The 25357-nt window shown below is 41.9% G+C and overlaps 1 protein-coding gene across 2 annotated transcripts; it reads right to left on the reverse strand.

Annotated features, from left to right (window-relative positions):
• Positions 1 to 1069: 1069 nt before the first annotated feature.
• Positions 1070 to 23685, reverse strand: ep300a (E1A binding protein p300 a). Of its 2 annotated transcripts, none has more exons than XM_036572877.1 (31): positions 23240 to 23333; positions 19597 to 20222; positions 18835 to 19011; positions 17971 to 18262; positions 17636 to 17755; positions 17172 to 17375; positions 16219 to 16324; positions 15915 to 16049; positions 15658 to 15775; positions 15299 to 15482; positions 14977 to 15054; positions 14786 to 14865; positions 13972 to 14124; positions 13168 to 13596; positions 12776 to 13015; positions 12472 to 12646; positions 12131 to 12249; positions 11346 to 11585; positions 11063 to 11151; positions 9641 to 9721; positions 9462 to 9518; positions 9014 to 9091; positions 8836 to 8903; positions 8536 to 8686; positions 6597 to 6743; positions 6321 to 6434; positions 5980 to 6145; positions 5673 to 5840; positions 5426 to 5587; positions 5055 to 5336; positions 1070 to 4861 (listed from the first exon to the last, which is right to left on the reverse strand). In XM_036572877.1, exons 1-31 carry the CDS (start codon positions 23331 to 23333, stop codon positions 2174 to 2176), a joined length of 7821 nt encoding a protein of 2606 aa, XP_036428770.1. In that variant the 3' UTR covers positions 1070 to 2173. The 2 variants fall into 2 exon arrangements, with proteins under 2 accessions (XP_036428770.1, XP_036428771.1); XM_036572878.1 differs by having other exon boundaries at positions 2174 to 4861; positions 17642 to 17755; positions 23240 to 23685.
• Positions 23686 to 25357: the final 1672 nt, after the last annotated feature.

Consider the following 25357-nt stretch of genomic DNA (forward strand, 5'->3'; position numbering starts at 1 on the left):
TGACCGTTCTTACTAAGGTTGCATGGCCACGAGCGGGATATATATTTAATCTAGAACCACACACGAAAGCGGCAGAATTAAACCAAATTAGAAGCCATCTGATTACCATTGGTACAAACATACTTTAATGTACAATTAAATAATTGGCAAAAATCTGACCACCAGAATAACTTAAAAAAAAAAAAAAAGAGAGAGAAAAAAAAGAAACCAGAGCATCAAATATTTTTTGCTCCTCTCAGCAAACACCAAAAAGTGTTAGCATGAGAAAAGTGGTCAAAACGTCAACAAATCACATGGTCTTTTTCCAGTCTGTATGTTTTTAAAAAGAGAGAGAAAAAAAATCTGTTCAGTTACCATGGTTTGTACAGTGAATCATTATGTATATATTCATATATGCATGTATAAGACATTTCATCAAAACGGCATGATACTTCTCAGCAGTCCCCAAGTGGGATGTATAAGGTATGACAGCAGTGTCATTTTGCATCACCATTACATCTTTAGGAAAAGTGTCATTTATCAGCTCCTGTTTCTTCAAGTTTTTTATTTTTCCAAAAATTAAATTAAATAATATATCTTTATATAAAAGACAAGTATCTCATTTTTATAAAATAAGTCTCAAGCCATATTGCCACTGTTTGTCATGTGGTTATTCCCCACCCCCTTTACCAGTCAAACTTATGAAAAAAAAAAACAAACTGAATAGGGTTGTTGCTGTCTTTTTCCCGTTCATTCAGAAACTGTCCTCTCCATTTTATCCAAAATGCACAGTAGGTGCCCTCCACAGTGTGTTTATGTTTGCGTGCAACATGGAGACAAAGAGAGCCAGCACTGGCTTGTTAGTACACACCCATCATGTTCAAGTGAAAACCCCGAAATTTAGTACATACACAACTGCAATAGTACTGACCAGCACCCCATTCATACAACCTCATGGCAAAATGTGTCAGATTGAGCTTGCTTGCTCTAAGCTGCCCTAAAGTTCTACAACTCCTAAGAGCTTAAATCAACAGGAAACAGCAATAGAAAATTCTCACAAGTCTATGCCTGTCTGCCCATTATTACAAAACAAAAAAAGGTCCAGACTTTTCTTTATACAGTAGGGAAAAAAAGAAAGATATCTGAAATCCCAAAGTTCTGAGCATTTAAGTCATAGGGAAGAGTCAGGGGAATAGTTCCTTCCTGGGCAAAGAATAGTGAGAGCACAGAGTCAGCGAGATGGAAAAAGAGGATTAAAAGGTTGCTTCTTCGAGATATCCACATTCCCTCATCAGTTTAGTCTTTGTGGTACAAATCACTGCACTGTGTCCTAGGAGCGTAGCACACCTGTAGTGTCAGCAGTTCTATTACCGTTCCAACGTAAAGGGACAGAATCGATGAATGGAGCACACATTCACAGAAGAGGGTTCATGGAAGTGGGAGAACTGTGACATGCATAGGAGGACAGACATTTCCCATGCAATCTGCCATCAGAAAACACACGAACACTCAAAACTTCACATAATCCCCACCCCCCTCCCCACAAAACTTTACAAAAAAAGAAAAATACCAAATATAAATGTATTAATTTCTTGCCTGATTCTGTTAACAAAAATATACTCTTTGTGAACTGTAGCTGTCTCAAACAGAATATGCCATCACATGTCTGGAAAAAAGGAAAAAACATGAACACTGTAGGGATATAAGCTGACCAAGAGAATGATGGTAATAAACAGTAATAATTGTTAACCACCACCAGCTATTTCTGAATCAAATTTAACACTTTCAAAAATGGGTACAATCTTGACTGTGTATGGAAGAAAAAGAAAACAAAAAGATCTATTGTGTTAACATGTTTTGTCTTTAATTTTATGCTTTTAAAATCTTAAAAAATATCTATAAAAAAGGCAGACCCCAAAAATATTACTCGTCATATACCAAGGAGAATTTTTCCCATCCTTTAACCCCAAAACCCTTTGAACGCAACTGGCTAAAAATATATATATGTATATATTAACAGCAATAACTTACCATTCATTTAATTTATTAATTTGCGCATTTAATGTAGTATCTCCCATAGGAAGTTGTATTTTTTTCCATTTACTTCAAAAAATATTAAATAACACTAATAACGACAGCAATAAAACAGCAACCCAATCCAGGAAATCAGGCCAGTTCTCTGAGGACTGTAGTGCTACATTAGATCTAATGAGCTGTGATTAATATTTGTCCCCATGTCTTGGTTGTTGCCAGCCAGCATGTCATTAGCCCCCTGCCCATGCAGAGCCCCCATTCCACCAAGCTGTGAAAGCATAGTGTTCTGGTCTGACCCAAACTGAGCTTGGTCCAAAGAGTTAGCCTGTTGCTGCTGAGATGGCTGTGGTGGTTGTTGTGGAGGTGGTGGAGCCACCATGCCAGTGTGGTGCTGGGGAAGATGACCGGGGTGTGGAGAGCCTGTTTGGGTCTGGGGAGAGATGCGATGGGGAGAAGGCTGGGGCTGCATGCGAGGAGACGGACTGGAATTGGGTGGCTGAGACTGGGGCCGTGGTGATGGCTGGGGTGACCGCACCTGGTTGCTAAGGGAAGTGGGCAGCTGCTGACCCTGCAAATGGGGAGACTGGGACATCTGTTGCTGAGGGCTCATGGGATTGTTGTGCTGAGCAGGAGACCCACCACCTAGGTGCTGCTGCTGAAGGAGCCTTTGGTGCAGTGCTTGCTGGAGCATGGCCTGGGGAGGCTGAGGCTGGGAACCACCCTGAGGGGGCGGTAGCTGCTGCTGGAGCGGACCACCACCACCTCCTCCAGGACCTCCATCACCCCCTTGGAGCCCAGTCATAGCATTCTGCTGCTGCTGCTGCTGCTGCATCTGGTGCACCCTCTGTTGCAAAGCTGCTGCCACCTGCTGAGACATGGATCCCGGGTAGGTCTGCTGCATGCCAGGCTGGGGTCCTCCTTGCTGCTGCTGGAGTCCACCAGCTTGAGGTTGACCAGGCTGCTGAGGAGGCATGCCAGGCTGGCCAAGGTAACCATGCTGCTGCTGCTGGGGATGCTGGAACTGACTATGATTTCCCATCTGTTGCTGCTGCTGCTGTTGCTGCTGTTGTTGCTGCTGCTGCTGCAAATGTTTCCTCATCAATTCTCTGAACTGGGGTGAGATATTAGACATGTTGCCTTGACCGGGCATAACTCCTTGCTGCTGCTGCTGCTGTTGCTGCAAAGCAGCCATTTGCTGTTGCTGTTGCATATTCACACCCATCATAGAACGCTGTTGAATCTGCTGCTGCTGTTGAAGTGGATTCATTGGGGGCATGCCTGCCCCTTGGCCCATGTGCATACCTGGCTGAGGAGCCCCAGCATTTACATTTACCTGCTGCCCTTCCATGACTGTTGGGCCTGCACCTCCAGCTCCAGGACCACCTCTCCCAAGGTATCTGGGTACACGTTGCTTGATGAAGGTGGCCATAAGCTGAGGATTTGAGCGCAGTATATTCAGGACCTGTTGCTGCTGGAGAGGGGAGCTAGGGGACCGAAGAGTTCTTAGAAGGTCTTGCAAGGCACTCTGTGAGAGACCTCCAGTGCCAGTCCCTGCACCTGTAGCCCCACCTGGGCCACCCATCATTCCCATCACTCCCGGATGCCCTTGTTGCTGCTGCTGTGGAGGAAGCTGCAGCTGCTGTTGAGTAACCTGCTGCTGTTGTTGAGCTGGAACCATTCCTGGATGACCCATTTGGCCCATCATTCGCTGCTGAGGGGGCATGCTGGGTGACCCCCACTGCTGCTGCTGTGGTGGCTGAAGTGGAGCCCCACCCTGCGGAGCTTGCTGTGGCAACTGCACCTGAGGAGGAAGTTGGTTCTGAGGCCCTCCTTGCTGTTGCATTCCTGTTCCTATCTGGAGGCTCTTTTGTTTAGCCATCTGCCGTTGAGTCTCCGCCACTCGCTGAATCTTCAACGCCATTTCCAGGGCGGCAGCCGGGGGACCAGTGGGCTGCTGCTGGGGAAAGTTTGACTGCCCTGAATTTGTCTGTTGTTGCTGAGGCAAGTTGGCTGGGCCCATGCCTGGTTTCCCCATAGAATTAGAGAGTGGAGAAGAGCCTGGAGGTCTTTGCACATACGGAGGAAGGCTGTTAGGATGCTGAAGCTGCTGCACTGAAGGTGGCTGTGGTTGTTGCTGTTGTACCATTTGCTGTTGTGGAGAGTTTATCATCCCTCCACCTGGAGGCAGTTGCTGGAACTGATGATGCTGGACCATTCCTGCCAGCTGCTGCTGTGGGCCACCTGCAACCCCAGGTTGGGGTACAGGAGGTGGACATTGCTGAGTGGGAGTCTGTGGCGTAGGAGGTTGAGTGCTTGGTGTGGGTGTGCCAGGGCCTGTAGTACCATTGTTCCCAGGTGATGGTAAGCCTCCATTTCCACCAATTGGTGATTGGCCTGTTCTTTGCATGCTGGCCATCCTTCTCCGCAGCATTTGGGCCTGCTGAACCCGATGCTGAAGCTGCTGCTGACGCAGTTTCTGCTTGATGTTGAGACAGAATGGCACAGGACACTTGTTCTCTTGGCAATGTTTAGCATGGTAACAGCAAAGTGCAATTAGCTGCTTGCAGATGGGGCAACCACCATTGGTTTTGCGCTTACAGCCTTTGGTGTGCTGAACCACCCGTTTCATCTTTTGACAGGATGGAAGTGAGCAGTTTGCGTTGCGGCATTGGCAAGCATGTACTAAAGACTGGATGCAACGCTGGATGCTGAGGCGGCGAGAGTCTCCAGGACTCTGCATGGAGGCTGCAGCTTGGTTGTTGCTTTCATCATCCAGGCCCAGTCCAAGCTTCTCCATCTTGTGCTCATGACCTTTTGTTTTGTAGCAAGTGATGCAAAGATCATAATCCTGTGATGGGAGAGAAAATGGTTATAGTAGTAGACTACAGAATAACTACACAGTTCCACCTAGGTTCTGTAGATTACCCAATATTTCATTTTAAATGCATGTTACAGTGGTAATTCTAACAAGAATGCCAATGACCTCTCTCCCTTAGACCACACCAAGATTTATTTTTATTATTTATTTTTTTATTCCTTACCTCACAAACAGTACAGTGGAAGCGCGTCTCAACATGATGTTTGCATTCATTACAGGTGTACACAAATCTATCTTGGCTCTGGTTGTGTAGCTCTACCAACATACACATTGAACTCCATGTAGAGCGCCTCAGTGAAGAGAACTCCAGGTGCTTGTCCCGTGCCAGTGTCAGGAAAGCATCTCTCCCATCCATCAGATCACAGGCCATTAAAGGATCCGGGTCGATTATGGGTGGAAGAGCATTGGAATTGGGTCCAGCAATCAGCCGGATAACAAAGAACACCTTACAAAGAGAAAAATGAGAACATTAAAGCTTTAAAAAGATCATTTTGCAACTCCAATGTATCTGTTAACAAATGCCTTTCATCCTACCTCTTTGTGCTTCTCCATAGTAGCATAAAGCTTCTGTGACAGGTCATTGGACACATTTGGCATCCCTGGTTTCTTTTTGTTGGCTCGGCTCAGACTGCTCTTGTTCTTGCTTGTCTTCTTATTGTTCTTTTTCTTGGCATTTTTGCTATCACCCTTTGTTGCCTGTAGGATGTCAAGCAGAACAGAATCAGATAACTTGACCAGTTAATGCAACCAGAGCTTGGAGAAGTGGATGCTTCAAACTTACATCTACACTTTCACTAGAAGTACTGTTCTCCTCCCGTTTTCTCTCTTCTTCCTCCTGTTCCAGCTCCTTAATGCTCTCTTCAAGCACATTGGGCCAAAAGTCACCTTCAAAATAGGGCAGTTCTTTGGCGCTGGTAAGTCGATCCTCTGTCGCCTGCTTGAATATGTCCTACAAAGGAACGAACAGGAGTTTTTTCATTTTGAACTTCTGTTTATACTCTTTGTAATGCCACTTACAGAGCATATGTATTACTTAGAGTACTTTAAATGCAAATGTACATACTATGGACAACTAAACTCATTCCTACCTTATAATCGTGTACAATACGCTCTGCAACAGCTTTATCCAGCATTTTCTTATACCACTCTTGCAGCCGCTTAGGTTTGGGTATTTTCTGGTCTGCAGGATGACAGTGGAATATGTAATCATCACCCTCACTAGGGGGGCAGGCCCAAATGTGGCCAGTGGTAAACCTGAAAGAAAAGCCAAAACAGAAGAGTCAAACTTTTAGCTGATCTGGGGTAGGCACAAGTGACAAACAATAATAAGAAATGCAGGTCACTGTGCATGTACAAAATGAAAAGGTTTTCATTAAGCACTTGTTTTATCTTGGAAAATATTAAAGGTAAAAAGTAGTTGGATTTTTACCCTAGTTTCTTGACATACTCCAGATAACCAATAAGAATCTCATGGTAGACTGCTGTTCTCAAACAGCGTGGCTGAAAAAAATGAACACTGTCCAGATAGGATATGTATACCCGTCTGTCGAAAGGAAAACAAACAGCATTAACAAGAGCAGAACCTGACTCAATGAGAAGTCCAGTGCGATGACATGCTTTCAGAAACCTCTATGCACATCTAAAAAGAACATGGACACATCTGATGGATCAAAGAAAGGGACACTATAAGCGTTCAATGCCTGACCTTTGATTTGGGGGTGGGCAGTCAGAACCATATTCCTGGACATGCATGCCGAAAAAACAGACATCAGCACCATCAATGTCCTCAAAAGCAAAGAGAGCTTTTGATCTATATGGGAAAGACTCTGCCATTTCACCACTGTCCACAAACCTGGGGGGAAGGAATAAAAAGGTATCAACATAATGAACAACAGATTTTTGGTTAAGATACACACTCTAAAACATACATTATACAAACAACGTGAGTCACAGGCAATATCAAAGTTTATAACTATTAGCCAATTTCATTTTCATACTTTTTATCCAGACAAAGCTGGATACAAGAAAAATATTGGACTGGGAAGTTTGTCCCAGTCCAATATTCAGATTCAGAGAATCCAGAGTAATCTCCATGCATAAAAGGGCAAAGCTGAAAACCAATACTGAATGCCTGTGACTTTCAATCCCTCAGACAGCAGTGCATTTGAAACTGACATGCTTCTGAAACGAATATAACTACAAGGCATCAGGAATATCTTGGAAAATAGTTCTTGGAAATAAATGGTGTCATGATCTCCAGGCCAAAGAGGAAAAGGGCCATCCTGACTGTTACCAACAGAAAGTTCAAAAGTCAGTGTCCATCTGGGGGACGGTATTGGGGTGTGTTAGCAGCAATGGCATGGGTAACTACACATCTATGAAGGCACCATTAATGCTGAGGGGTACATAAGCATTTTGGAGCAACATATGCTGCCATCTAGGCAATGTCTTTTTCAGGGATGTCCCAGCTTGTGTAAGCAAGACAGTGCCAAGCCACATTCTGCATGTTACAATAGCATGGCTTCATAGTAAGAGAGTGCAGGTGCTAGACTGGCCTGCCTGCAAGCCTGACTTCTCTCCCTTTGAAAAAATAAGGGATATTATGAAGCTCAATATACGACATTAGAAACCCTGGACTGTTTGGCAGCCGAAGTGTTATTTCGAGCAAGATTAGGAAAAATATTCCACTTTCACAATGAAAACAACTGGCGAAAACAACAAGTAGGCCTGGGTGACATTTAAAATTAATTAGCACAATACTGCAGAGTTAAAAGATTGCGATTATTATTGCAAACACCGACCGTAGACGAGGATCAGTGGAACTCTGTCTCTAGGTTAGAGCTAACTTAGCAGCTCTATTCTAACTGTCATTTGAGCTCTTTTTTTCTTTACTGCAGCGAGTCACTTTGAGATTATCTGAAGTTCCAAAGCACGTTGCCATTCATTTTTGATTCCATTCACATATAGTAAATTAAGGGGAACCCATGCCGTAAAGCTAGAATTACAGTGCGTAGCGAGAAATAACACAGGCAGTTTAACAAACCTCCCCCTCTCTGTGTGTGTGTAAAACTGACTACTGGTGTGCACGACTGCACTCTTCTTAAACGTGAACCCCAGTTTCCCCAACCTATTTTTCAAGCTGTTTAACTGCTTGAGTCTCTCAGCTTTTACCAAAGTAACAATTATCACATTTTACACATCACCATCGGGTTACTTGTCCATAATTAACGATATCCGGTTACATGACCCTAATCGCCCAGGCTTAGTCCTCAGTTCCCAAATGATTAATGAACGTTGTTTAAACTAAAAAACGTGGGGCAAAACAGGCCCCTATCCAGCTTTGACATCAAATTTAGGATAGGCACACATACACCACCACCCCCCCCCAAAAAAAAAGTACTTGGAATATTAAAACACATTGTCTCTGTACTGTTTTCCAATTGTATATGGGTCAAAAAGGATTTTGTTCTTAGTCATATTTTACATACTGTCTCAACATTTTTAGAATTGGTTTTGTAAAAATGACTGGTTAGCAATCATAGCACAACCATCTTCACAATCCTTGTGATATTTTGAATAAAACTATCAAACAATAACAAATGACTGTAGCCCTACATGTATAGTGAGCGTGCAATTCTGCTCACCTGGACTTCATGCCTGGTTTGACCTCTACCACCTTATCAGAGACATGGACAACTCTAATTGTGACTTCACCAGACTCTGGGTGGCTTTGGCGCTTCAGATAGTCGTTAATCCGAGTTTCTAAGAAGTTGCCCAGTTTAGTCTGCGGCAGCCCTAAAGGGGAAAAGCGTGTTTACAGTCATTATGCTCAAAGATGTTACTGATGGTTTACAAATTAAATCATTAGTATCATTTGGTTAGTTGCATTTTAAACTAACTGCTTAGAACACAAGAGTCATTCTCAAAAGCTCAGCTCAACATACTTTTAGCAGCATATTTATTCTCTTTACGGGTCTTGTTGGACATCTTGAGACACCCATTACACACAAAGCTGAAAGAACACAAGAGATACAGGTTAGATAGGCTGCTTAGTCACTGAAATACAGTAAATCAAATCAACCGAAAGCCTAATATGACATTTTCAGCACTAGGAAGACTTACCCTGATGGCCAAATAGTGTCATTGTGCAGAACACATATCTGATGCATTTTCCGCCCACAGTCCATACATTCCACAAACCTACAAAGAGAAAGAAACAGACAGAAAAAAACATTACATTCAGCTCTTGAAGTATGCATAACATGCACCTCAACACATCAACCAAAGTAAATTCATCATGGCATATTCAAAGACAAGCAAACCCCCAAGTAATACAAGGCAATCAGCCACTGATAAAAGTCTCGCTGGGAAAAAACATCTCATGGCTTGGGTGTACTTTACACAAATTATGCATTAATATTCACAAAGTTTCTCAGATTAGAAAGGCAGATCTAGGATCTCTTCTGGTCAGCAAGATCAATAAATAAGACATGAGTCTGATCCTAAATCAGCACTACTGCTCTAAGAAGCTTTGTGGACCCAGAGCTAACAAGAGAATAAATTAACTTACAACTCAGGGTCAAGTGTGTCATTCTTCTTCTTTTCAAACTGGTCCTTGTTGATGGACCTGAAACATGTGACATTTTCAAACAGGACAAAAAGTTCAACAACAATCAAACAAAAAGTTCAACAAATCAATATTTATGTAATACACATAAGGATCAATGTATGACCAAGAGAGATACTCACGTCTGAGGCTGGGATGGATCATCCCCTAAGGACACGCTCTCACCCTGGATCTCATTGAAACACTTCTCACAGAAGTGGTACCTGTCAGCAAGAAGCCCATATTTTGGTGAACTATAACATTCACCAACACCAGAGCCAATCACAGAGAGGCCATGAGGAGGCAGACACCAATCAGTGCAGGGCAAGGCAGGGCAGGCCAAAAGGGAAGCAGGCACAGATGAGGAGCGCAGAACAGGGTCGTCGCCAGAGGAGCCAATCATGATGCACGGTTTTTGAGCAGGGGGTTTGAGAAGGGGGGGGTATGGTGCAGATGAATGGTCAGATGAAAGCAGGCCATTGCAGACATGACAGGGGAAAAAAGGGTGTTGGGAAGGGAGAAAATAAACATGGGACATTGGACCAGGGGAAGTAATGGACGGATGGACACAGAGACAAACAACAGACAAGACAAGCAGAAAGCCAAAGCAAAGCACAGATTAGCGTTTGCATGTGTAATGAGTAAACCATCACAGCTAAACAAGGGCAGAATAAACTGCAGGGGGAGGCAGGGGTGAGGGGAAGCATTTACAGACGCATGAGCACATTAAACATATACACACGCAGCATAGGCAGAACTGTCAAGGTACATTTTTGAGGTCCTCTCTTGTAAAAGGCACAAAAATGGCATGTATATGAAGGGTTTCACTCTAAAACGCATTATAGACCACATTCAAGATTTTTTTTTCCCATGATGTATGTTGTTGGAAGTAGGCTTTACACGTAACATCAAGTAACATCAGTGCTATATTATGATTGATAACACATTTATTAGACAAATATTTTTTTCCATTATACGTCAGCTGTTATTCATCTCAAGAACTTATTATATCCAAAATTGTTAAACTTATTTATAGCATTTTAGAATAAAACTCTTCATATATTCTGGGCTGAACAGCACAGTTTATTAGGTTACAAATCACTGTCACATAAACCTTGTAACATTATCTAAACATTTCATAGCTAACAAAGCAACACAAATGGCCCAAAATTACATTGTTTAAAATGAACATTTTTTCAATGTTTCTGTAAAGTAACAAAAACTATATATATATATATATATATATATATATATATATATATATATATATATATATATATATATATATATATATATATATATATATCTTGATGTCAAGACAAAGGGACAATTAGTTAAAATTAGCTTTCTACCAGTAGGCAAACTTAATGCTGAACATTCCGAAAAGTATTGGAGAAAGTAATTAGTTTTTAATTATCCAGCCATCTTTACAATCATTTACACAAAGTATCAGCTTTACTCAAGTTTGGCTGCTGGGGCTCAAAAACGCCATACCGTAACATGGCAATGAGGATTTTTGCGAGAGAATGTGTTTGGTGGCAGTTGCCCCAATTTATGTTCCTTACCTGTTTTGGTAACTAAAGTAAGCAGCATCTCGTGGTATAGTGCATAGCTGCTTCCCATAGCAGCAGAGAGTTTGAGGGGAGAACTCCAGCTGCGAGGGGGAAAATGTGATGCAAGAGAAAAGAGAGAAAGAAACAAAGCGATGGGAACAGTTACAAACAGTTATATGACAACTAAATCAAATCAGTGATTACTGATTAGACAAACTCATTTCATTTTCTTCCAGTCACATTTAAGCAGTACCTGTGCAGTGAAAAATAATCAACCCACAGTCCCGACACCCACCTTTCTCCCACAGCAATAGCCAAGGCTCTGCATCACAGGGTCAATCTCCTGCTCAAACACCTCAGCCAGTTTAGAGCAGTACTTGTAGACCCGTGATGTCTTGCGGTTGTAGAGCCAGGCATTATTGAACATAAGCCAGATGTCATCCACATACTGCCATGGCTCCTGATATTGGCCTGTGTCAAGTTTCCGTTTGATAGTAGACAAGTCCATAGGATTCTTCACAATATCAAAATAATCCTTAAATACAAACAGAAAAATGTTGCTCATAAGACTTAGACAATTACAACTGGGTTCAGTCTGTCATATTTACAAACTTATTTGTGAATAGATATGGCATATCATTATGTACAGGTATAAAATGGGGTAGATATCAGCACAAAAAGCTGTACAGCATACTGGAAAGGGAAAAAAAAAAAAACATTAATCTGATCTACTCCAGTAACAAATCTAGCCAGAAATTGCACTCTCATTCAATTAAAAATAAATTTTAAAAGTTCGTATTTTATAAAGAAATAATCATCAATATCCATGTTGACCAATACTAGAGTTTCAATATTAGTCTCAGAAAAGAGAAAAAAGTCACTGTGCCATCGCTTTTTGTGGGTAGGAGAAAATATCAGAAACAATATTTGTTTATACTAGGACATTAAAGACCAGTTAAAAATGTGACTCAAAAGGTCACAAACAAACCATGAGTATTAATAAAAGGACAAACAAATGTGTATGTAAGCATGCATCTAGCACTTAAATGGCGTAAACAAGTGCACTACGGAGAACCATACAGGTATTCCTAAAAGTGAGGGATCCACAGGTTGGCGGAAGGGGAGAGACTCAGGGTCCTGTCGATAGAGAGACTCCAGTGTGGGCATCAGAGCCTGTCTCAGCTCCTCAGGTTTGAAGACTGTTGAGACAAAACACAGTTTCAAAAAACACACAGCGAGAGAGGTTAAAAGATGTTCACGCATTCAGTTATTCAATCAGTGTTAGGCATAGAGATACTTAGCAAAGCATATTGTTATATGCTGTGACAAAAATCATGAAGTCGATAAATATAAATCACATTGCCCGCAACTATATCAAAATACTATGGTGTATTGTCTGTGGAAAGGCTTAATGATCTCACTCTTCTTTTTAGAGGGCACTCCAGAGTGTGAGCTCTGGGGGCCTGTGGATCCCGAACCAGCATCCTCCTCTTTAGGCTTAGTCTTTATCTCAGGCTTTTTGTCCTCCCCTGCCTCTGTGGATGTCTCCATGAGTGTACTTTTGCATTCTTCACCTGATATCTCCTCTTTCTTTATCTATGGGCACATCACACAGAACGTCTTACACCAAGTGGCAAAAATAAATGAATAAATGAAAACAGAAACTTTGCCTTGTGTTAAGCCATAATCTCATTCCTGCTCAAAGTAATTGTCTTCGGTCTTTACCTCTGGCTTTTCCTCTGTTTTTAGGTCTCCTTTCTTTCCAGTCCTTCCTCCCTTCATCGACTCATCTGCCTCCTCCTCCTCCTCCTCCTCCTCTTCCTCCTCTGGTTGCTTGACCTCCATCTTGGGCTCAAGGGTGGCAGTGATGTCTGAGGGAACCTGCTGAGTGGAGGCGTCTACGCTGCTGACAGAGGCAGGAGTAGTAGCTTGGCCATCAACCGGCAGAGAGCCCTTTTGAGACAACTGTAATTGAAGTGAAGAGACAAAATCAGATGTGGTAATCGACACTGAATTATATGACATGGCACACTGTGAAAACAGCACCTGTTATTAGTACCATCATTCCTGAATGTAATTTTAGTTAATTCAGCATGCTGCAGGATGGGAACACTTACTGGAGTAGGCGGATGCTGGGGAGCAGCGTTGGGTGTTGCTGAAGTCCCACCTAATGGCTGCTGTTGCTGGAGTTGCATGGCTTTGTCAGAGTTTGCAGGTTGAGGTAACTGCTGCTGACCAGCACCCGGAGCCAAAAGGGGTAGACTGGGGGTGTGGGGCTGGGGGGTCTGCGAGCCTGAAAGGCTTGGAGGAGGTGTGAGGTGTGGAGTGGGCGTGCGGCTGCGTGCTGGAGAAGGAGAGCTCTGTCGGACGGGTGGACAGTGCGGAAGGTTCATAGACTGAGAGGGGGTCGATGACGGGGGCATGCCAACTCCACCGTTGGGACCAAGAGAGCCCACTGAAGCCCCACTGCCCATTCCTCCAGCAGAACCAGGCTGGGCTAAAGGACTACTGGCTGGCAGAGATGGTGGGGTTGACATTGGCCCCTGCTGAAACAACAAAACACAGAAGTGTTTAGAAGACATTAATAATTCAAATCAAAATTAAACATGTATGACCACATTACTTCCATAAAACAGGGCAGGACCTTGCTGTGAGTGAGTGACTGAATGAGTGAAAGACATATCTACATGTCACTACTAAAATATTTACAAGGAGAAGCACCAAGTACCTGAGTTAAACAATAATAAATTATATAATAATAGTTTCTGTTAAAAAGTAATACTCCCTCACTTTCCTAAAGGACTACAGTACAATGCAGCTTCACAATGTTCCTGTCCTTGATAATGAGCTGAATTACAGCAAGAAATCATGAGATTTCAGCGTTGTGTCTTGAACACAACTACACAGGAATTTACTCTTACCTGGGCCATGCCACCCTGAGTGCCAGGCTGCGCCATACCAACAGGACCAGAGCCAAGCAATGGGCTTGAACCTGAAAATTGGCCAGGGGGTAGGTACTGATTCTGCATTTGAGCAACATTTGGTCCTGCCATCCTTGCAGGCCCCATACCCATCTGAAACATTAAAAAAAAAATAAAAGATCAAACATAAGCACTTGGGGTAAGACTGTCAGACATTAATGGATAGCAGCTTAATCAGCTCCAGGTCAGAAAGAGGTACCAAGGTACTGCTGGAACTCCTCCAGCAATAAACAGGTCTACAAATGTCTCATCTGTTGCTACGGCCATGACATTGGAAATGGTATGTAGATTTTTTTTACTTATTTATTTATTTTGAAGCTTGACAAATCATCTAAATTTTGCACAACTAGGGCCTGAATGATATGATCATTTTGTTGCCGACATTGATAGTCAGTCATTCTAAAAGGGCTAAAAATTCCAATAGTGTTTGTTAAATCACGCTTTACTGACTGACTGGTCACACTTCTAAACTCAGTCTTCTAAACATTGATGCATTGGAGCACAGTTCATCATAATTCTTTAAGCATGTGGTTTCTGGTGATTACTTGTTATTTTTCTTAATTTTTATTTGTTGCATTCATAAATAAAATGTAGTAGGCTCAAAGTAAGATTTGGTTACATTTTACATGCTTTGCTTGTTATCCACAATTGTGTTTTGTGTTTCAATTCAGCAATTCAGCCTGTATTAGTCATATAGCTTAACACCACCCGAAGGACTCCTGATAAAAGCAACTGAACTAGTAACTTTACCAACCTGATTGAGGGGCGCATTGAGTGGAAGAGGAGGTGTGGACCGCTGACCCATGGCCTGCATTTGATTAAACGGATTCATTCCTAACCAAAAGAGAGGCATATTAGTAACACTTAGCATTTATTTTCTCTAACATTTAACGTTTACCTCCAAGAAGAAAAACTGAAGCAACACTAAGCATCTATTACACTGACCAGCAGGGGTCTGCATCCTGTTCACCATCTGGTTTGGTCCAGTAGGACGCACCATTGACGGATCCGAGAGAGGGCCATCTGTAGTGAGAGGAAAAATTTATCAAGTTTCATCTGAACAATGGAAAGTGCATTAAATTACTGAAGCTCACTGGATTCCAAAATATTCAAATCTAATGATTTTATAATATGCCCAGGTACCAACTTGTATAACTTACACATTTGTATGTGTGCATACTGTAAATTAACTATGCTTGCACCTTGCATCCTGAAAGTGACCAGTTGTGTTAGTGTCTGTATAAGCACCGGTGACTAATCTACTCACTTGGGGGAAGTCCTGTAGGTGGCCCTGGCTGGGCCATGCCAGGTGGGGCCTGCTGTATGCCTGTGGGGGGCATTCCAGGTTGAGTGGGCATCATGCCATGCTTCTGCAGTCGTGTTCGCCGTTTTTCCTCCAGTTCCTTCTGGATCTTATAGATCTTCTCTGCCAACAGGTGGTAGTACTCTGCCTACAGGGGGGAGAATAAAACCTAAGAAAATGACTTGCCAAAAAAATAAATAAATACTAATAGGTGTGTGTGTGTACATACATATACATACATATATATATATATATATATATATATATAAAAAAAAAACATTGATAGTAATGATTCCCACCACACGACTGTAGGAATTCTTTACCCTGCTGTTTGCAGATTCATACATGTCCCCCTCTACTTTACGAGCATAAGCCACTAGGTTCTCCATACGCCGATCCTTCAACGCAGCTGGATCTGGAGTAGGGAAGATGGCTTGGACGCTGTTGCAGGAGAAGGAGGCAACAAAGACAATTGAGAAGATGAAAACTGGGATGTAGCTACATCCCTGTACGAGAATAAAATCATTTTATGTAATTTTGTATTCTCCCCCAGTAACACGCAGTATGAAGAAGTGCATACAGTTTATGCACGAGGTGGTTGCGCAGATCCTGGGTGATGTCCTCATGCCAGCTCTTCCTCATGCCAGGACCGGAAGCTGGAGTGGCCACAGGCATGGAGCCCACATTGCCCACACCACTGCTGTCATTCATCAGACTAGAAGAAGTGGAGGGAAACAATGTCTTTATAAATACATATCACAATTCATAATAGAAAACGGTGATCCTAATCTGCAGAAACCATATAGTGAAGTAGAAACACCACTCGAGAACCTCAAATCACAGGTTTCCAGAACTGAAACATGTTGGAAAAGTTATTTACTTACCTCTGAGAGTTCATGTTGAGATGCAGCATAGTATCTTGAAGAAGGTTAGATGGCTGATTCTGAGGTTGGACACCCACAGCCCCATTTACACCCATTGGGTTCCCACCTGGTAAAGCAAGATCCGCATCCTTTATTAGTGGTTTGCCATTATGGATTATTTAATTACACAGTAACCTCATTGTTTAAAATACTTAAGCAAATTCCAGTCTAATAAACAGAGGCCATTTTCCACACCTATCTTGTTTGCTGTGGACCAATTTAACTTCTTTAGTACTGTTTTAAATAAAAGGTGTGAACATCCCACCTGTACTCTGACACACTGAACAACTGAACCATAGACCACCAAACATTGCAAGTCTTGGCCTGCCTCCCAATGAACCATGGCTCAGTTCACTGGTGATAGGAATGCATTTTTACAATGGTCCACACCAAACAAGGGAATACAACAACATTGGAGCATGTTTTTCTCTTCTAATTGCAGGAGGTCAGAGCAGTGGAACACATTTTGATAGGTACGGGCCAGGCATCTGTGACCTGATTTGAGCAGCCTCAAACTAAAGCGTAATTAAACCAGTCGATCATAAAGTAGAATTCAAGGGTTTTTTTTGTTTTTTGTGCTTTGACTATGACAGATGTAGACGTTAATCATGTTTATAAGTAAAACAATACTTATATGCAGAATACATAAGGAATAGATCTGGATTTTATACAATGGTAAGCTAATGAAATAAACCTAGAAATGGTTTTTGGAGCACTAATGGAAGCAAACATGACAGCGACAGAGCGCGTGTATCTTTGCCAAATTCTCATCAAAATAACAAATATGTGGTACTATAGTATATGTGAAATCAAAAGAACCAATGAAAAAGATACACCGTTACAATGACCAAACTCTACTGCAGACTATAGCAAACAAACGTGGTGTAAAACCAGCAAGAGCATTCTGGTCTTACCCATTGTGTTGTGCGCCCGAGGTGTTTGCTGGGCAGGCTGAGAGGGTCCCTGGTTACCCTGGTAAGTGAGGCCCAGAGCTGCATAAGCCCTCTCAATAGAGCTGGGGTCTATCTGGCCTGGGGTGTTAAGATTGGGAGCACTGTGTGGACCTGGTGTGGTTCCCAAAGCTGGGCCTAAACCCACATTAGCAGTTCCAAGTAGGGCTGCGGGAAAAGAGAGGGCAGGGAGAAGAGTTAAGTACAGCTACAAAATACAATCTGCTGTATAAAATACTGACACAAATAAGGACTACAAGTCTTAGATAATCTGTATGGTGCATGCTCTATATCCATATCTCCATATTTGTTTCATGAAGCACACATTTGAAGTCAATTCAATATTTAGGAAAGTTGAGTGCCTATATATTGCCTGGTATCTAGCACACAAACCAGAGAGAGACAGCATCTGGTGGACTGATACACACACTCACACTGCTGATTCCTCTTGTCTCCTGCATTCTTCAGTGGCAGACAGACAGGGCAGTCATGCCGTGTGCAGTTCTTCCAGTGCGAGATAATCTGTCTGGATGAGGCACAGTGTGCCACTGCAAATTGGTTTGAGAAAAGTATATGTTAGTGTTTTAAGCTCTTATACAAAATTACAAGGGAAAAAGAACAAGTTTGTGAGACCTCCTGTTCCCTACAGCATACAACATGAAAATGCAACAACTTAACTGGGAATACAATTACACACTAGTGAACAAAAAAACAAAAGCATTTTAGAACATCAACTCCTGTTTAGGTCCTGCCTTTGACTCACCCTGACAGGACTTGCCAGCCTGGCAGTGTGTCATGTGGTTCAGAACGTTCTTCATGGTGCGGCAGTGGGGCAGGTTGCACTGCCGTACCTCCCCATTAGCTTGCTCACGCCGCTGGCACTTGTGGGCATGGAGCAAGAGGACCAGCTGCTGCTGTATGAGTTTGCGCTTCTCTGGGTCAGCTGTTGGAGGAACACCCACTGCTGATGCTGGGCCAAGCCCTCCCTGGGTGTTAGGTACCATACCAGCAGCCCCACCAGCTCCAGCGCCACCTGCTGGCGATTGCTGGGAAGCCTGAAAGTTCAAGAGAGAGAGACAGAAAATGTATGTCTTGGGTATGTAGCCGTTTTACACCATTAAAGAGGATATTTCACTAAAAATTACAGTTGGCCTCTGACCATGCTGCACCTTAGTATATGTAAACATTTTTTTAAAACAGAAAGGATATGCGTTTATAAAAGATTAGACTAAATGACTCATCTTTCATCAATGCGCTACACTATACAGTGCCAAAAATGTTGCTTTTTTAGTAACTGTAAAAACAAATAGAAACTTTTCATGAAAACTAATCCACACATGCTATCAAAAAACTAGAAGTGATATTTCTCATCAAATGTTGAATCAAAAATGCTTCACACTTTGTTGAGAGGTATGAAGGACAAGGCTTTTTGCACAGTCACTGCCACTCATCAGTGGAATAACTATTCACCATCTAGACTGCAAGTTAGTCTTTCAAACTCATCTCAAGCTTTGTATACTTTTAACATGAATGAACTCCATTTTAAATTAAGTTTATCACATTTAAAGTACTGCAAACTGTACAAAAATTATGGAAGCAAACCTGAATAAATGTATGATCTACTCACTATGGTTGGCATGCCTGGCATGGGCTGGGGTTTCTTGTCCATGTTGAACTGGGCCAGGCTGTTGGGCATACCTGGTTTGTTCATGAGCTGCGGGCCCAGCCCTGCACCACCCAGACCCTGCCCTGTGTTCTGACTATAGGGGCCTCCATAGGGGCCTGCAGATCCCATCATCCCCATCTAAGATCACAAAGAGGGAGAAAGAAAGAGGGATATATAAGAAAGAGACAAAAGGGGGTGGTTAGAAAGGAAGGGATCAAAGTTCCTTATTAATCATCATAATGTTTCAAGAAGGCACTATACAACAATAGATATAATAGCAGGAAGGAGTGTCTTAACTGTTTGCACATTTCTCCTCCACAGCTACACTTTTCCCATCATTTTCTATCCAAATTTATAAAAACATCCTATACTTCAATTATATTAAAAGGCAAGAGCGCTAATGGATTTAATTGATAGATTCAGAAATTAATTTTGAAATTGAATGACATAACCTTGCAGCTACAGATTTAGACTTTAACAACTAGCCTATTATAGCACAATTATGTATGTATTCTACAGGTTTCATATTCTACATTTTAGCCATTCTTTCCATTCCAGAAACAAAAATTACATGTCAGCTAGAGACTTTAATACATGTTTGAATGTCCAAGACACTTTTGTTCTGACAAACAAAAATCACCCAACTAAACGCAACAAGAATATGGAAGCTAAACCAACATCCAAAAATGATTCCTGACACAGCTGTCAACACCACTACTTTACCTTGTTCAGTGCTCCAGGCTGCTGTGCTCGGAGTCCTCCCGGGCCTCCTGCCGTCTGCTGCTGCAGGGTCTCTGCCAGCAGATTACTGTTACTGCCCATGCCTGGATTGGGATACCCCATTCTGGGTGAGCCATTCATCATCTGCCCTCCCATCATGCCTTGCTGCTGAGGCGTAGGCCCCCCTGCCTGCTGCTGACCATTTCCTTTCTGAGGTCCAAGCATGGCTCTGTTCATGCCGCCCACCATCCCTGCCATCTGTTGCTGCTGCTGCTGCATCAGGTTGGCCTGCTGTGGGGACAGGTGTTGTTGGCCTTGTGGGCCCATGCTCTGAGGACCCTGAGATGCCTTCATACTCCCCAAAAGCCCTATCGAGGCTCCTGCTGGGCTTCCTCCCTGCTGCTGTGCCGCTACGGGTGGTGCACCAGACCGGAGGAGCTCGGAGAGTTGCTTGTGCTTGGCTGCTGCATCTTGGCCCGTTCCAAGCCCTCCAAGCATGCTGCCCCCAGCTCCACCACCCAGGCTGGTGTGAAGCTGGCCCAGATCTCCTCCATTTGCCAAACCCAGCTCAGAGGAGCTGATGAGCTCATCTGGGAGGTCATGCTCCAGGTCAAGGAGGGAGCCAAAATCTGAAAAAAGTTTAACAGAACAAAAAAGATTTTTAAAAAATATACTGAAAAATCCCCCACAAAATTAAGAGCTGGTTACCAAATGTTACTGTCTAAGATGTCACTTGAAACTGGAAAACAAAAAAATAAGAATATGTCCAATATGTTTAACTGCTTTTCAGCAGCATTAACATAATTGCAATTTCCTCAATTACATACGCCTTTCTCTATCACCTTTTGCCTAGAGTTACAAACACGATAAATTTACATGACAAGGAAAAACAAACTTAAATCTTAAACGTACTTTAATATAACCCAGTGATTTTGGGCGATTTCTATCAATCTGTTCAAAATGAAATGTTGTGTGCTTTTCATGTGACGATATGCTCATATACTTTTAAAACTAGCAGCCAAAAGCACAGACAAGGTCAATATGGGTATCTCTATTCAGTGCAAGCCATGGTTTGAAAAAGTGCCAAACAAGTTGTAAGGTCAGAAGCCTCAAGGAGGTAAACAGAAGACACGCTGCTAAGAGGAGAGAACGTCTCAAGTTCATTCATATACTTTGAGACTTCTAACAAAACATTTTTTGCACCTCTGGAGGCATTCAAAATAACCATTTTATTTAATCTCATAACAATTACATCATTGCAATTCCAACTATCCTAATGAGTCTCCACCAGTTCTAATGCATTAATTACAATATGAGAAACATGCATTACGTTCACTGCATTGTAAAGACTAAGAGAGGATATACAGCAAACAAACTGTGTTCTGTTGTACATACTTTAGATTCAAATGTTCAGAATCACCTGTCATATAAATAACAATTCATAAGATTACACACAATTTAGACTGAAGTACTATAAACTAGATGCCAGAAAAGAAGTCATTTTAAGCAAAATGTCATTTTGTTTGGAACAGAAAAAAGTTATTAAATGATTAATACATTGTTATTATCTATTTATAATACTGTCTTGGTAGGTTTTCTGCCTGAGGTTTGATTACCACGTTTCAAACAGGAGGCATTTTGGACGTTAAGTTATACTTTGTTGGACTGTATTTTCCAGCTCTCTAGTCATTTTAGATTCTTCAAATGAGTTGAAATCTGCGAAGTTGTAGAGCAGCAGCATCATCATACAACCATTTTACACATGTACCTGTAACTTTTGTTATTGAAAATAGTGATTTCAACCTTAACATGATTTTGACTCGACTCCACTGATTTTAGAAAGCTTAACCAGTCCTGTGTCAACGAGGCTATTTAATAAACAAACTGTAAATCAGAAGTAGCTTTTCCAGCGACATATATAAATCCGAAAGAAACAAAAACGCTGTTCTGCGTGATTAATTATACACTGACTGCGCTCCCGAAATACTGCAATGACTATATAATGTGCCATTCGCAAAATATAAAACTAAAAAGCGAAAAACACTGCGAGCAGTGATACAGAAGACCATTAAGATCTGGACGTGGTTTCGAAATTGTCGTCTCTGGGTGCACTTAGGGAACCACTTAGCAAGCAGTTAACGTTACTGAACTTTAAATAAAATCGAAGCAAACGATGACCAAGTTGACCATATCGGCCTGCACGTATTACAAAACGTATTACTAAATCCTGCGTTTTCTTCTTAGTATGCAAGTTCGTTATTGTCATGACTAAACAATGGAAACAGATGTATATAGATGGGGAAGAAAAAAATGACCGAAGACAATCGGGTGTTTGAAACAACTAGCTAGCTGGACTAGCTCGACAGGCAGGCAACTCGGCGAATTGTGGTCAACACGACGATATAACCAAACCTTGCTTGGAGCAAACGATATGAATGGTGGTTGAAGGTGTTTATTTCAACTTAAGCGGTTAGAAAGGTTGAATTATGCGGTGCCTGAAAAGACGAAGCCAACCTCAGTGAGTTAGCCAACTAGCTAGCTAACAATGCCAGAAGCAGCAGGAGTGTCGGAGTTGTAACTGGGCCTGAGGCTGCGGCGTTTACACAGTGTGAACACCAGCTAGCTGACCAGCTAACAATATCAGCGATACAGTCTCAATCACATCTCCGCGTCGCCAAACAACAAGAAAAAAGACAAATATACTACCAGGGCTAGCTTGTTAAACAGAAGTGACAAATGTATGAAATAGATTTATGCTTGAAACTCAGGTTAGGTGAAAACATATTATACTAAGTTAGGGCTGCAAGTTTTTCAAGTTGATTGGATAACAAACTAGCAACCAGGCTAATGAGCGTTGATATTTGTCGACTGTGGCTAAAAAGACGAAATCAGTCTCGAATATAACGTTATTTCCAAACTGTAACGTTAACAGTTTATAACAAAAGAAATAGATTTGGTTTCGCCAGTTAGTCCCCATTGCTACAAATCAGAATTAAACGAATTTGAGACAGTTAACGCTAATCTAGCTAGTTGTGAATATGACTCGAAGCTCAACATTTAATTAAGCTAGCAAATTTTAGCTGACCAAGCTGGGCTTATTGTCAAACCAAGAGAATTTAATCACAGGGAAGTCAACACCGCTGTTTATTTGCAGCTAAAGCGATACTAAAATACACCACAACACTTGCTCTTTATAGCTGTTTAGTTTGCACCAATAACATATACAAAGATTTGAGCTCTATTAACGTACAGTTACAAAGCTAACTGGCATCCTAACTACGATGTTGTGATGTGTGAAACAGCACTCCCTAAACTCAACAACCTCTGGACGATATCCACCAGCCAAGGCTGTAAGCTAATGTTGTCGCTAACAAACTAACCAGCCATCCAGCTAACGTTAGCACCCGATAGCTAGCTAGCTAACTGGCACAGCTCGGTAAAAGCAGGAATGACAAGCTAAGCTAGTCCTGTGTGCTCCGACGGCGTTAGCCGCGGTTTGCTAGCTACGGCGAAACAGAAAAACCATCAACACCCGTTCTGCCAAAACATGACAATATAAGCGCACGAACAAACCCAAGCCACAAGGAAATAAACGTCTAAAACAACCTTGTCTTCGGTTAAATGTATTTGAGATGGTAATCTTTACCGTTTCCATCGCTGGCTGAGGCAGAAAGTGCCGGAGAGGATAGTTTAGGCCTCTTGGCTGAAGGCGGGCCAGACTCCAGAACGTTCTCGGCCATATTTTTTTACGAATTAAAAATATATATATCCTCAAAAATAGGCGTCGTCGCCTATTTAGCGAGCCTTGATCTTCTGGTCGCCTTTAAAATTCGACTTTTCCCCCTCCTTTTGAGGGACGAAGGGGGGGAAAGTCCCGTGTACAAAATACTCCTCTTTCCTGGATTCGCCTCTCGATTTCAGCTTCGGCGTATCAACCCCCTCCCCAGTCCGATTTTTTGTTCTTTATAAATTTCTGCGAGCGGAGGAGGAGGCAGGGGGAGTCGGTGAGAGAGGATAAAAAAGACACACGTAGCAACTCCCGACCAACTCACCAAGTCCTAAATGAAGCTAGGAGCATTAATCGAGTGAATATGTTTCGTAATTTTGCTCGTTACTCTCCATCCTCGTTCGGAGGAGGTTTATTTTGCGGAATGAAACTGGTCGCAGTGGTGGAGGACGAAGCTAATATGAACTTCATTTCACCTAACTGTTAGACCCATACAAAAATGTTATGTTTATGTTGTATTTTCCTGACTGCTTCATGAAATATGTTTTTGACTGTTTGACACTTTGTGCGTTTAAAATATTTTTCCATTTTTGACAACATGGCGATGCTGTCAACATTTTCTTACGTGTGTTTATGCCATGAAACTGCACGAAAATAAATACTAGGCGTTATTTCACAAACATGTATCTTACACAGAGGCCTATACGCTATATTTCAATTTGCCTTTTAAAAATTTAAAAATTAAAAAAATTGCCTTTTAAATCAGGGGCCCTCAGCCCTTTTCACCTCAGTGTTCACATGTTTAGTAAGTACCCACAGGAAAATAACAAAAAAACTTTTTGCTTAAAAATATAATTTTTGGGAAATTCAACACAGCAATTTTTGGGTGCCACAACATGCCATGTGTATCACTGAACATTAAATATCAACAGATTAGGAGAAAATAAGCTTGTTTAATACCTGAAACCAGGTTGAATGATGGCAAATTAAGCAAAAATTTTCACTCGCAAATGGCCGATTGAAATTTTGGGACAGTATGTTTTGTTTCTGGAGACAGATGATTAAAATAGATAAAGCACTATTGTTGCATGACTTGCAGTAATTTTTTTCTTTGATTATTATTACAAAGTACCATCATTAGCCCAGTATGGACCACTGTCTCCTTCTCAGTACAGGCCCGAGGACCACCAGAGGGTGCTTCATGGCCCACTTGTGGCCCACGGCCCAGTGGTTGAGAATCCCTGCTTTAAAGAGTGTTGCGTACAGTGCCACTGGCAGCTTAGAGCAATAAGTTCACAATGTCCATTTTAGCAAGAACTAAAAAAATTTTGGGCAAGGTGTTGAGTTATTTAAAATGGTGTTACAAGCATGATTCAGTAACCCTGAGGTTTATTCTACAGTGGTGTTATTAGGATCTTATGGACCCTAGTGCGGAAAAAAAATACTTTCAGTACATAAAAAAAAAAATAAAATGTAATTTTATTGTTTACTTGCAGTTATAATGTCCAATACAAGTAGATGCTTTGGTATGCTACTCCACCCACTAGAATCAAACCTTAATGTTAACCTAGATGTTTATGTTAGACTACCTTTGTAAGATTTTACACATATAAGTAATGAATATATCATGTTTCAGGTTTTGACAGATCTGTTTGAATTGGTTACCATGGATGAGATGTATTATGAATAAGAGGGAAATAAACAGACATCAGATCTGTCTGTAGTGTTGATGGAAGCTAATGAATGATGTACGTCATGAAATATGGCCTTTCTGTGAGTCATGGCTATACAACTGTGTTAGTATCTATATGAGAGTCCAAATAAAGATTTTAGGGGGGATTGCAGCGAGTGACCTAGAGGATTCTTCAGTCACAAAAACCACAGTTGAGTGCCCCTGACCTTCAATTCCTCAGATGGCACTGCATTAAAACACAACATGCTTCTGTAATGTATATCACCACATGTCTCCGGAATAATTTGACAAGCCATTGTCAGTAAACACCATTCCTCACTGTGATGGTAAAATAGTGGAAAATC

The sequence above is a fragment of the Colossoma macropomum genome, unplaced genomic scaffold (genome assembly GCF_904425465.1).
Source record: "Colossoma macropomum unplaced genomic scaffold, Colossoma_macropomum, whole genome shotgun sequence".
Lineage (NCBI taxonomy): Eukaryota > Metazoa > Chordata > Actinopteri > Characiformes > Serrasalmidae > Colossoma > Colossoma macropomum.

What these genes read in the sequence shown, in the direction of transcription:
- ep300a (XM_036572877.1), bottom strand. Translation starts at nt 23,333, where the DNA reads ATGGCCGAGAACGTTCTGGAGTCTGGCCCGCCTTCAGCCAAGAGGCCT. An exon ending in AAACCAGGCATGAAGTCCAG is followed by an intron (nt 6,744 to 8,535) that starts GTGAGCAGAATT and finishes CCTTCCCCCCAG; the next exon opens with GTTTGTGGACAGTGGTGAAA. An exon ending in CTTCTAGTGAAAGTGTAGAT is followed by an intron (nt 5,588 to 5,672) that starts GTAAGTTTGAAG and finishes GACATCCTACAG; the next exon opens with GCAACAAAGGGTGATAGCAA.